Raw genomic sequence first — 12500 nt, 5'->3', positions numbered from 1 at the left:
TGTGTGTGTGTCTGTGTCTGTGTCTGTGTGCGCGCGTGCATGCATACATGCACCATGTTTGTACAAAAACTTTTGTTCTTGCCGACCAGTATATGTTTCTCCAGGAACATATCCATTCGGTAGAGCATCTGTTGTGATTTGGTATGGACTCGTCGTTGTCTGTGAAGCCCCATGAGGACCACGTGGAGTCATAGCAACACACTCAGATTGAGGAGCACCACTCGGATATCCTCTCACATCTCGAACATGCACACAACTCAGTATCAAAAAGAGAACACTCAAACTCATCTAGCAACACGACAACAATGAAGCAAGAAAATATGATCTACAGCATTGTAACTTAGTACTGATAAATTCTTTAGTCTAACATTGTAGCTAATATATTGAGTCAGCATGCACAAATTGTATTCCTAGAGATCTGGTCCTCTAATCTGCTATGACATGATGCTGCATGGAAAGACAATATGGGTATAGAATAGACGGACAGATTTACTTCAAGCTTCTAGTCAGCCGATCAGCCATAGACTTTCTATTCGTATGTATATGCATAACATCTGTCAGGCTTGTCTGTTGAATGTGAATGACACTCACCTTACTCGTCTGTGTTCAACACTTCTTTACTAACAAACGACTTCACTCGATGTTGAACTCGAGTTGTAGCTGTAGCTGTGGCAGCACGAATAAGTCAATTGGTTGCAGTGATCTCAGTCTATTGATGACAACACTGACAACTGAAGTCTTTGTATGGATTGCACCTTAATGCAGTTAGACTGCCGCTTGTATCAGTGGTTGTCAAACAGTAACTGAGCAACAGTCAGCAAGTGAAAACATCCAGCAGTCTCAACATCACAACGACACGCATAGAATGCTACAAATTGCAACTCTGGTTGTATGTACGGCAATTATGTGGTCACACCACTGACTGTCTGAAACTTCAGCAATGAAGATAAACACAACATGTTGTTGATGCAAACCACAACTATGTGCAAACAGAGTGAACAAACGTATCCGTTTGAGCAAGAAATTATGAACGCCACCAGATAAGCAAGGCAACACTTTTGCATCATTCACAGGGGTGTCATTACCAGGGCAACAGAGCCAAACTTGGCTCCAGAAACTAAAATTTATGTGTTGCTGTGCTGGAGTCCAGTCTCTGTCAATGCCATGTCAGAGTCTGGACTCTGGGTCCTACAAGGTAGACATGGACATACATACATACATACATACATACATACACATAAACAGACAGACAAATAGACAAACAGACAGACAAATAGACAGACAGACAGACAGACACATAGACAAACAGACAGACACATAGACAAACAGACAGACACAGACAGACAGACAGATAGACTCATAGACAGACAAACAGTTGTGACCAGAGCTCCCTAGTGCACAGCAAGCCGCTGGGTGTCCAATGGTTGTGGCTCCAAATGCAGTGCTGGGCAGCAACACCTAAAGTTGGTTCCAAAATCAACGACCACCTGCAACCCTGATTCAGTGTACCAATTGGTAACCTGCATGTGCATAAATGTTTGAAATCTTTTATCTTCCTACCGTTTTCTAGTAACGTTTGCAGAGGAGGCAACAGAATGAAACAGAAACAGCGAGGTATGGCTTTAGTTAGAGCGAAGACGACGAGGCTATAAGCGCACAGAGCTGCCCCACTTCTACACTCCCTGTTTATTGAGTTCACATAAGTCTAAGAATCCAGTCTCATGAGTATGATACAAGCAGTATGTCTATATAACACGTTGATATCAATATTCACTATCAACTACAAGTTCGAACCTCAACAACAATCAAGATACGTCTAACGTCCATACAAACGTAGCAGTTAAACTCTAGAAAATCTACTCTAGTGCACACGATGTACTCGAAAGGATACAACCTTCCAGTGCTCTATGTGGTATCTATGCATGCACTTAATTCATTACGTAGTTTAAGCCTCCGTGTATTAGCACAACCAGTGTAACCAACAAAACATGAAGTGATGTGAAGGTTGCACTAGCTCTTGGAGGAAGGTCTGAGCCTGGAGCACTTCCGAGTAGCTCGTGTTCCTTGAATCTTTCTGCGGACTGTACTTGTTCCCAGTACACAATTTGTGACTGAACAACCGTACACCTAATAACACATGTTACAATGTATTACTAATAATTAATTAATTAAATTAATTAAAATAATATTATCAACTCAATGAGTACGTACAGTGCATGTAGCTCAACATTCTTTCCCAATCCGGGTTTAGGAGCTTTCCAATAAACAGTCACACTTGACACGCTGTTATTATTCTTGTGGGTCACTGCATTGGCCTAATCACATAAACATCAAACAAATATATAAAAAGTTTGTAAATAATTTTTAGTTGTCTTCTATGCTGTGTGTGTGTGTGTGTGTGTGTGTGTGTGTTTGTGTTTGTGTTTGTAGGGCCTAGAATGTACGTGTTGAATGCATAAATGCCATGTCCGTGACCTTTACAGTACAACTGGCAAATAATAAAAAACCATAAAAACAGATCAAATTGTATACATAGTATGTCCAAGCACCTCCTGCCATTTAGATACTTACATAATATATTAACAAAAATGTAAGTATTTCATCCAGTTGTTAATACCTCAAAATTGTCCGTGTCTTCTGAAGTGCTGCACCCGAATACTTTTGCTTTATCCTTAATAGAGGCTGGCAAAGCAAAGTCACCAATAGCATCAATTCCCATCACTGGTCGAATCTGACAAAAGAATCCTTTAAAATCTGGTGAGTTATTGTACACCTTTGATATCGTCACTGAAATAGAATAGCTCCATGAAATATCATGCATACACCCTGATCCTAATGCTATGTGTGTATGTGTGTGTGTGTGTGTGTGTGTGTGTGTGTGTGTGCGCGCGCGCCAAGGAAGAACCAATCAAACGTCAAATTCAACATCAAAGATTGCAGTGGCTTGGTCATTTACAACGAATGAACGTCTCTCGTCCACAAAAGTTGTTGCTGAAAAGCAAGTTGCATAATGTGAAACGCCCTCAGCATGGTCCAAAGAACAGGTGGATTGATACCATTCAATGAGACCTGGTGTCATTGAATATTGACTCGTCACAAGCCAATGACCGCTCTTCTTGGTAAAAACTTCTGCAATGCCGAAGCCCATAGTGGGTATGGCGGAATTCCAGGTTCCAGGTGTGTGTGTGTGTGTGTGTGTGTGTGTGTGTGTGTGTGCGCGCGTGCGCGTGCGCACATGTGCACAAGTACGTTAATGTTGTGTCATCACAGTTTAGCATTACATAACCAGCATAACATGTACACTTACAGTTGTACGTCCGTCCAGCAAAGTACTCATTCTTTGAGACGTTCACAACAACTTTATATGGACTTGGACTATCAATAACGTTTTTTCTGCTATGCTGAGGGTACATGGTCTTGCATGCTTGATCTGGTGGAGCCCCACTAGGATAAGATCTTACACAGCTCAATAAAGCCACAAGGTAAGTGCACAAAATCTCCTAACAAACAAAACAACTTGTGAGTTTGTGAGTTTCTAGTAATCACATATAGTGTTATGATTTGTATGTATTATGAAGCATATACACATGTAGTTCAGCTGTAATTTTGACATTTTCAGTAGCAAAAATTTGATTTCCGTGTCACTCATATTTTCCTACTTGAATTTTATGATGAGACTAAAACGTGGACAGTAGATGTTGTTAGCACTAACCAAGGCATCGTAAACACTTTATAATAATACCAAACAAGTCTGTTGATGTATAATAAGCAACTAAACCAGTAAACAGTATAAAGACTGTAGTCTTGTCTCCTGACCTTCATACTTAATTAATTAATCTGACCTGGACATCAATAACTAAAGCTGGACAAGCCTGGATTCCTGATGAAATATCGACTGTCACAACAAACCCAATGTATTGAGCACATAAGTTAGGGTACAGGGGAGGAAAGCTGGGGGATGAGGGGGCTGTGACACCCCCAACTTTGAGCACAACCTCTATTTTTGTAAGCAAACTGTACACTCGTAGTTCATGTACTGTCATGTCCCTCCCAACTTGCAAGTCGCTCACTCCTGGGGTATCAACCTCGACCAGATGTATTACAGAAGCAGACCTGATGACATTGCAGACATGCACACACACTTAAAAATTTAATACAATTTTTTAGTATCAGTACATGTTTAACACCAGCAAATATGATCACATCAACTGGCACATTAATAACAATGAAAACATGCGCTGCGCTAAATAATTTTTACTGTAACCCAAGCGCATGCGCGTCTCAGGGGGTATAGCTGAGTGTCAAACACCCCCTCTGGTGACATCATATCATGACAACGGTGCTTATTAGTCCACCATCCACTGTGTGTACGATCTCCATCTATTCTTACTTCCGCATCATTTTCAGTACGTACAGTAAACACAAAACGTCATCACTGCCACCCACTCCATATATGGACATGTTCCCGGATAACCGCATCTTGACGCCACTAAATGGTGCAAATCCACCCAACAATCAACCAGACACGTAAACCTCCTGTTTCTCACATCCCTAGCACCATACACTTAGCACTCGCTCTAATCACCGCCCAACAACCTCGAAAGCCAAGCAACACACACGTTCAGCACCAACTCGTGGCATTTACGACATACCAACGTCATGAGCATGCAGCTACAATGTAGCTACACACGTCTGCCACATGCCATCGAATGTAGCAAGTCCGTGACGACAGTATCTACGTCAAACGGTCGCGTACGCTACTCGTGCATATTCTCTCTCTCACCTGAAGCTTCATGTTCGTGTAGTTGAGTACACAGCAACGACGGCTTTGCGATGGCTTTCTGATAGAAAAGTAGGAAAGCAGACAATAAAGGAGTGAACTCAATTCACGGTAAAATCCGGTCTCACGTGAACTCTAATGACGTAATCTCTTACGTAATCTCTTGATTACGTAATCGTTAAAGCCGATAGCCTCGGTATTCCAGACTGCTTTCTGCTTTCTGCACGTGATGGGAGAGGAGAGTGGGAGGAGAGAAGAAAGTGTAAGTGACTTCGGAAATAGGCGGTGTTCATCGTAATCGATAATTACCCGCATTCATTACGAACAGTAACAAGCACCAGATGGCTCGTGGGATATTGCCAGAAGCTGTTCGCTGCCAGCCGACTACAAACGAACGGGAGAACGTACAAAATGAGTGACTTTACTGAATCCGGTAGAGAGAAGGAAAGACGTCGCGACCTCGTACTAAAATCGCATAGCAAGCAGTTGATTGGTCTTCAAGGCTTCAAGTCGGAACAGCCGCTGCAATAGCTTTATCGTCCAGTAACGTCTGGCAAGCATTCGCTGAGTTATCATGTCATCAGGAGCGAAACACGTAGCGCGTTGCATTTGTGTTAGCTGCACCCCACTGTGCTATTGCAGTCGTCTGAGAATCGCTTCTAGCTTTGACGTCAACAGTTATCTACAGCGCTGATTGGCCGTTTTTTTTGAGCGGTGGTTTTGATTGGAGCGGATGTTTCTGAACTTGAGCAGTCGCGCCTCTTCCGAAGTCACTTACAATAGAGCTGTCCTCAGACTGCTTTCTTCTCTCCTCCCACGCTTTCCTCCCATCACGTGCAGAAAGCAGTCTGGAATACCGAGGCTAGCGAAGCGAGTGAGTTCTATATATTTCCGCAGTTGTTTCTGTCTGCCAATATTTATTTATCCGTTTGCCATCACGTTTGTTCGCAATTATTATATTTATTAAATACTTTTACGTTGTATATAAAACACTAATGATTTAATTAATTATTAGATAATAATTATTAATAAACTTTAGAGAAAAGCAGCTTCTAACCACAGAGGAGTACGAGATCCACCACATGGCACAGTAACACGTGGGAAAACACGTGAAAAGTCTGTCTGTCTGTCTATCTATTTGCACGGTGGCTTTTCTTGGATTTTGATTTGTGGTTTCAGTCCGTCAGCCAAGGCTTGGTTTTGCGGGGGCGAGGCTAGAACTTATTTTTTCATATCCGGGAGCTTTCCGCCTTTTTAGACGTGGTTGCGTTTGGAAATCTACTGGAAAGAAGGACACTAGGACAAAGATCACTGTCTGTAGAAGATGTGCACGTAAAGGACAACATATTGGCTAAGTCTTATCCAATAAAACTGACGATAAACTGGCGTATTGGCGACTAATCACGTGGCAGCGCCTCGCTAGTATTTGAGCACACTGCCGTCTCCTGGCGTTTTTCACCAACAACCTAGTAAATTGTAAAGAGGGCATGTGATCGCGTTTTACTGCATTCTAAAATCTGGTGTGCATCTACAAACACGGGAGGTTTCTGACCCCAAACTTGACGCACTGTGCAGTAATGGGAGTAAGAATCGTCGAGTAGAAACCACGGTTCTGCGCCTTAGCAGTCTTGTAAGGTGGGATATCGCTACTCTGTTGAGATTTCTTTGCGCTGAGTGCTGTTTTCAACGAGTTACAGTATTCCCTTACTTCTTTGTAATATGAGTTCCTAATGTTCTCTTGTTCTGTTCTTCTGTAACTCTATCAAATTGATTTTCGAGTTAGCTGATAGTTGTAAGTGTTTTGATAATATAAGGAGTCATAACTAGCCAAGGGGATTGATGTTGAAGAGGTGTAGAGGCTGAACTGTTTGTTCATGCATTATAATACCTACTCTGCATATGCATCTAATATGGGGAAGAGAAAAATTGGAGAAACTGTTCATCCTGAAAGAGATTGCCAGTCTTGTGCTAGACGTGGCACCACTGCAGAGATCCAGAAAATTGAAAGAAGAGTTGAAACAGTGGGTAGTGGCTGCTCTTAGAATCAAACCAACCCAAAGTCTTGCTTGTGTCACCAATATAAACAATAATCACTCATAGTATTAATTGTTATTGAAATATCACTATCACACGACCATAAATTCATCAAAGAAACTCTTACTAGAGGAATAGTGAGTAAGTGTACTACAAGTATATGCAAATGAAATCAATTTTCCAGTAATATTAACTAGAGGCATGTAACTGCAGTTTATTATTGATAGATAGTTATTAAATTAATTGATTAGTTGAATAATTGTTGCGCAGTCAATCTAAACTGTACTAGACACATTCAGTAGTCTAATTTGTTGCTGTGATACAGACACGCGTTGTGTATTACATCACACAATTCTTTTCAAGACAGATCAACATTTAATTAGCTATAAGCTAAACAGTAGAATACGCTAGCAAGTAGTTTGACACGTTGTACAGTGTACACTAGCCTTACATTTACAGTCGCTGCCGATTCTGGCGTTAGCATCAGCGGTAATGCAAGGTGATTACAACAGGTGGCATTCGTAGATATGAGCACACGGCCATCTCAAAGAATCTAGTTTTCTGACAACACCGTACGATGATAGCACGGTAGACAAGCTTCTAGTGAGAAAGGCGTCTAGTGGTGTGTCGACTCAACGGTGTTGCAGTGCGTAGTTGAGTTGCCACTTCCGGCTTAGCATGGCGTTCACCATGCAACTTTCCTCTCCACAAACAAGGTCTCAGCTCGTGCTGATGACTTCGCAGGTGTTCGAACAACGAGCCCGTATGTCATACTATATAACACATGTCTCCTGGGACCGCCGAAGAGTCTTAATCTTATGTATTGCAATAAGGTGCCTATTTCGTCGTGGCGGAGCACGTGGAGCTATATGCGGGGGTGCGGACTGGCGCGCTAGAAAATAAAAGCGAGGTCCTACGGGACGTTGGCTGACGGACTGGTTTGAAAGATACTAATGCTTCGTTATTAAGTTAGGATATTTTGATGCGCATGCGCAGTAGGTGTTGTAGTGTTAAGTATCCGGGAAAATAGGATAGATACGGGGTTGTTGAATGAGCGGGTGTCAGCTAGAGTAGTGTACGTCTGATGAGACTAGACGTAACAGATGTATAAATACGTTACTCTGTGACTCTGTTCCGTGTGTTTGTCCTATTGAGGTTATGCCCAGTGACAGTTGTACACTGGTGAGTTTATCTAATTAATTAATTAATTATTAAGTTAATAGCCTAAAATAGCTACATGTAGACCTGTAGATAATGACAAGTTGAAATGTGTCTGATACATTCAAGTGCACATTTAATTTCTACGACCAATGGCTATCATTTGCTCGAATGTTATAGATAAGTAATACAGTACAGTACATGTACTGGAGTTGAAAAACTTTGCTAAAATTGCTGTTCTAGATCACAACATTTACTAGCTAATTAAAACGCTGAAATCATGTGATAAATATGACTACAACTATACCATTTTTACTCTAGCAGTAAATAATGTCACGTGACTTGTTTGTGCAACACATTACTAGATATTAGATGAACCACCATATCTCCCTTAGTCAATGATCTTCATATCATTTGACACTGAATCGTGTACTTTGCAAACTCCTTCTTCCACGTGTCGAAATACTCAATCCACTCTCTAAAATATTGCTTGAACATTCGAACTGCAAATGTGACAATAATTAGTTGGAGCTAGACTGAAGAGCATTAGAAAGTTATACCATCTTCTTCATTAAAAGCAAGTTGAATGGTAGTTGCATTAGTAGGTCCAGGAATCATTGTAGTAGCAATCATTGTTGTTGGTATTTCAGTCGTAGGAAGCTAGCAATACAACAACACAATTTTGTAAGACAACAGGAATGAACACTCAACCATCATACAATAGTTAGTGCAATCTGTGTAGGAGTTGTCGGAGCAGCAGTAGTTGGTGGATTAGTAGTTGCAGCAGTGGTTGGTTTTTTAGTAGTTGGAGCAGCAGTAGTTGGAGCAGCAGTAGTTGGTGCAGCTGTGGTTGCTTTGTTAGTAGTTGGTGCTGCAGTGGTTGGTGCAGCTGTGGTTGGTTTTTTGGTAGTTGGTGCTGCAGTGGTTGGTGCAGCTGTGGTTGGTGCAGCTGTGGTTGGTTTTTTGGTAGTTGGTGCTGCAGTGGTTGGTGCAGCTGTGGTGGGTCCCTTAGTAGTTGGTCGAGCGGTTGGTGGAGCAACAGTTGATGATATTTCAGAAAATGGCTGAGACTGTAGCTTGACATAGTAGACTGTTTTTATCATTACAACAGTGCAACTAAATACGGCAATAATACGCATACATTCATTGATTATGTATGAGTATATTAAATTCTAATAAACCAAAATCATACACAAATCGCAAGGTGCCCAAACCAGTCTGGCTGGGTGCTTGCCACTGAGCTGTGAATTCTGACACTTCATTGGAATTTCTATGAACAACTGCGCTCTAACAAAAGAAACAACAAATTATAGACAAACTTTATTGCTTGGATGACATTTCTAATTATAAGAAATTTGGAATAAAATGTTTTGAAATTATTAATTTAAATTGAGTAAAAATTTATAAAAAAAAGATCTTTAATTAAGTTAAGTTAAGTGGTTACCTACCGTTGCTGAAGTACAGTCCAAGTTCTTTGCCTTGGAAGTGTCAAACGACGTGAAACTGCCCAGAGCATCTTCACTGTTGTCTCTACGTGCTTGACACATAAATCCTCGAAAGTCATTGGACGCATCAGAAATCTTTTTGATTGTCACTATAGTATAGGATGTTAAGTTTTGTCATACATGACGACACAGTTGTGGCCACAATTATCTTTACTTGTGTAAGTGTTCCCAGGAAGATATCCGCTAGTTGCTGAAGTTTCAATTCTATACGGAATACCAATCGTTTGAGGAAAAGCTACGTGCAGGTACAAGTCACATTATCTACATTAGAGTAATCCATGACAGATTCGATTGTCGTAGATTCACACAAACCGAGATGTCCTTGAACAGAAGGCGCCATTGAACCGCACACGTCACGGGGAGGCCCATTAGGGAAAGCACGTACGCCACCGATCAGAACACAAGAAAGAAGCACCTGCAGTGGTGAGCAAACGTGAGATCACAGTTCTAGAACTTCCTCTACAGCATATGCTAATTACATGTACCATGACGGACCATGCACGCATTGCTAGCAACAAGACAACAATCAAATGTAGCAGAGCTAACTAACTACATAGACAAGCAGGAACTTCATGCACGCGTAGATCGAAAACCGTTAGACACGCAACCAGCTATACTAGTCAGCTATGTAGTCTAAACAAACGGTTTGTGAGTCTTCGTGTGCTAGACTACAAGGAACTAAGAGTTAAGATTGCGTCTACACTAGAGAGCTCGCACTCTATGTCATGAGTGTAGACGACAGCCGCGATGTTCTTACCGTAGTTAGCATCTCTGCATTAGACTCGACACAGTCGGATCAGATCTAGAGTGACGACAATCTATGGTCGAATATTGTTCAACTTCGAGTTCAAGTGGAATCCGAAGGACACCGTGCGTTTTCGACGAACTCGATGCGACCAACGTAGAGGCGTGAGCACGGAAGTAGATGACGTCCTCTAGTTACTATACGCAAGACAAGGGCTGAGGTCGACTAGGTATGCTTCTAATCTCATCAATAATGCAATGACATTAACATATCCTTAACCACGCTAGCACTGGCATGCAGGTCCGAGACTTGCAGTAGGTAGGGTAGGACAGACATTCTGTATACATTAATTTTATACATACCGGTAGGTGTAGGAATCACGGGAGCACTGGAAGCACGTGCCCCCTCATCTTTTCCATCTGTGATTGAACTGTCGAGTGACCTGCATGGTGTACAAAAACGAGTGACGTACTAACATTTTGAAATTTTTAATAAGATTCTGTTTTGCTTTGCTGTGTGTCATACATACCATGTATGTATGATTAGTAATAGATTCAGCCTACTACATTATACTTAAATACTTTATTTGCATTTGTTCACCAAGTTTGACATCAATCGGAGTTTAAATAGCGAAGTTATTAAATTATTGCCAATGAAAGTGCTAATTTGAAATTTTTAGCCTTGCGTAACTAGATCGTTTCCGCCCTCATGGCTACGCGAGACTAATCCTACATGTTCTTTAGTATGTGCATGCACTTAAAAATTTGCAATTTTTAATATTAAATTATGACGAATTGAAGCGTGTTTGATATATTCAAGTGCACGTTTCTTTCTATTTGTTGATGCTCTAATGCAGATCGGATGCAAAACATTGCTGTTTCTAATCACTATATATACTTCTGTCACGTGTACAAACAAACATCCCTACATGCAATAGAAGTTAGATGATGCACAATCAGCTCTCAAATTGAAGGATATTCCTGTTCATTCGCAAGGATCTTTGGAATTTGCAAATTTCTCTCTCCTGGTCCACATATCGAAATGCTCCATCCACTGTTTAGTGAGTTCCTCTCTAGTAGGAGGTTTGGTAGGGGGGTCAGTAGATCCCTCAGTCACAATCGTAGATGCAGTAGCTCCAGGCATAGATGTTGTGCTAGCCGCAGTAGCATTTGCAGCAGAGGTTGCAGTGGTAGGATCAGCAGTGGTAGAAGCTGCAGTGGTGGGAGCTGCAGTGGTGGAAGCTGCAGTGGTGGGAGCTGCAGTGGTGGAAGCTGCAGTGGTGGGAGCTGCAGTGGTAGAAGCTGCAGTGGTAGAAGCTGCAGTGGTAGAAGCTGCAGTGGTGGGAGCTGCAGTGGTAGAAGCTGTAGTGGTGGGAGCTGCAGTGGTGGGAGCTGCAGTGGTAGAAGCTGTAGTGGTGGGAGCTGCAGTGGTGGGAGCTGCAGTGGTAGAAGCTGTAGTGGTGGGAGCTGCAGTGGTGGGAGCTGCAGTGGTAGAAGCTGCAGTGGTAGGATCAGCAGTGGTGGGAGCTGCAGTGGTAGAAGCCGCAGTGGTGGGAGCTACAGTAGTAGAAGCTGCAGTAGTAGGATCAGCAGTGGTGGGAGCCGCAGTGGTGGCTTCAGTGGTAGAAGCTGCAGTAGTAGGATCTGCAGTGGTAGGTGCTGCAGTGGTAGAAGCTGCAGTGGTGGGATCAGCAGTGGTGGGAGCTGCAGTAGTAGAAGCTGCAGTGGTGGGAGCTGCAGTTGTTTGAGCTGCAGTGGTAGGATCAGCAGTGGTGGAAGCTGCAGTGGTAGATGCTGCAGTGGTGGGAACTGCAGTGGTAGGATCAGCAGTGGTGGGAGCTGCAGTGGTAGAAAGTGCAACAAATGAGAAGACTGGTGACGGAATTTGAATCCAATAGGTCGTTTGTACCTGCACCACGGTACACCTAACCCACAGTTTATCACTCACTTCAAGACTTTAGTGCAGAATTAGCATGAAAATGATGTCACCTACATAGCTATAAGACTGCCCATGTCTGATGACGGAGCTTTCCAGGTTCCTTGAAACTGTGCGACTGCATCTGCATTCTTGTGAGTCATTGCGCCCTACAATATGAGGCAGTAGAAACAAGTCAGCTACGATGCACAAACATAAAACCAATGTCTATAGATATACCTTAGCACTCGTGCATGCCAAGTTCTTAGCTTTGTTTGTATCAAACGATTCAAAACTACCGATAGCAGCGGTGGAGCTACCGTCGGCTGCTCGTATTTGGCACATGAACCCTTTGAAATCTGGA

At 42.3% G+C, this 12500-nt stretch overlaps 3 protein-coding genes across 3 annotated transcripts in view; all 3 read right to left on the bottom strand.

Annotated features, from left to right (window-relative positions):
• Positions 1 to 288, bottom strand: part of LOC134185411 (defense protein l(2)34Fc-like) — a 1153-nt gene extending 865 nt beyond the window's left edge. The window contains exon 1 of the mRNA XM_062653191.1: positions 48 to 288. Within this exon, the coding sequence (XP_062509175.1) occupies positions 48 to 288 (241 nt within the window). The remainder of the gene's footprint in view (positions 1 to 47) is intronic.
• A 1383-nt stretch (positions 289 to 1671) lies between these two features.
• LOC134185932 (reelin domain-containing protein 1-like) lies at positions 1672 to 4917 on the bottom strand. Its single transcript, XM_062653820.1, has 5 exons — positions 4784 to 4917; positions 3308 to 3500; positions 2618 to 2787; positions 2212 to 2315; positions 1672 to 2127 (listed from the first exon to the last, which is right to left on the bottom strand). The coding sequence occupies exons 1-5, from the start codon at positions 4793 to 4795 to the stop codon at positions 1929 to 1931; spliced, it is 678 nt and encodes a 225-aa protein (XP_062509804.1). The 5' UTR covers positions 4796 to 4917; the 3' UTR covers positions 1672 to 1928.
• A 3167-nt stretch (positions 4918 to 8084) lies between these two features.
• LOC134185410 (mucin-2-like) overlaps positions 8085 to 12500 on the bottom strand; it is a 5548-nt gene continuing 1132 nt past the window's right edge. The window contains exons 3-14 of the mRNA XM_062653190.1: positions 12377 to 12500; positions 12215 to 12306; positions 11208 to 12146; positions 10585 to 10664; positions 10235 to 10275; positions 9790 to 9892; positions 9632 to 9712; positions 9421 to 9566; positions 9165 to 9259; positions 8692 to 9088; positions 8533 to 8632; positions 8085 to 8475 (exon numbers count right to left, since the gene is read on the bottom strand). The exon at positions 12377 to 12500 is cut by the window's right edge and continues 28 nt beyond it. Coding sequence (XP_062509174.1) covers positions 8378 to 8475; positions 8533 to 8632; positions 8692 to 9088; positions 9165 to 9259; positions 9421 to 9566; positions 9632 to 9712; positions 9790 to 9892; positions 10235 to 10275; positions 10585 to 10664; positions 11208 to 12146; positions 12215 to 12306; positions 12377 to 12500 — 2296 coding nt within the window. The 3' untranslated portion in view covers positions 8085 to 8377. The remainder of the gene's footprint in view (positions 8476 to 8532; positions 8633 to 8691; positions 9089 to 9164; positions 9260 to 9420; positions 9567 to 9631; positions 9713 to 9789; positions 9893 to 10234; positions 10276 to 10584; positions 10665 to 11207; positions 12147 to 12214; positions 12307 to 12376) is intronic.

This window comes from Corticium candelabrum, chromosome 10 (genome assembly GCF_963422355.1).
Source record: "Corticium candelabrum chromosome 10, ooCorCand1.1, whole genome shotgun sequence".
Classification (NCBI taxonomy): domain Eukaryota; kingdom Metazoa; phylum Porifera; class Homoscleromorpha; order Homosclerophorida; family Plakinidae; genus Corticium; species Corticium candelabrum.
This window is presented reverse-complemented; position numbering and strand designations above follow the sequence as displayed.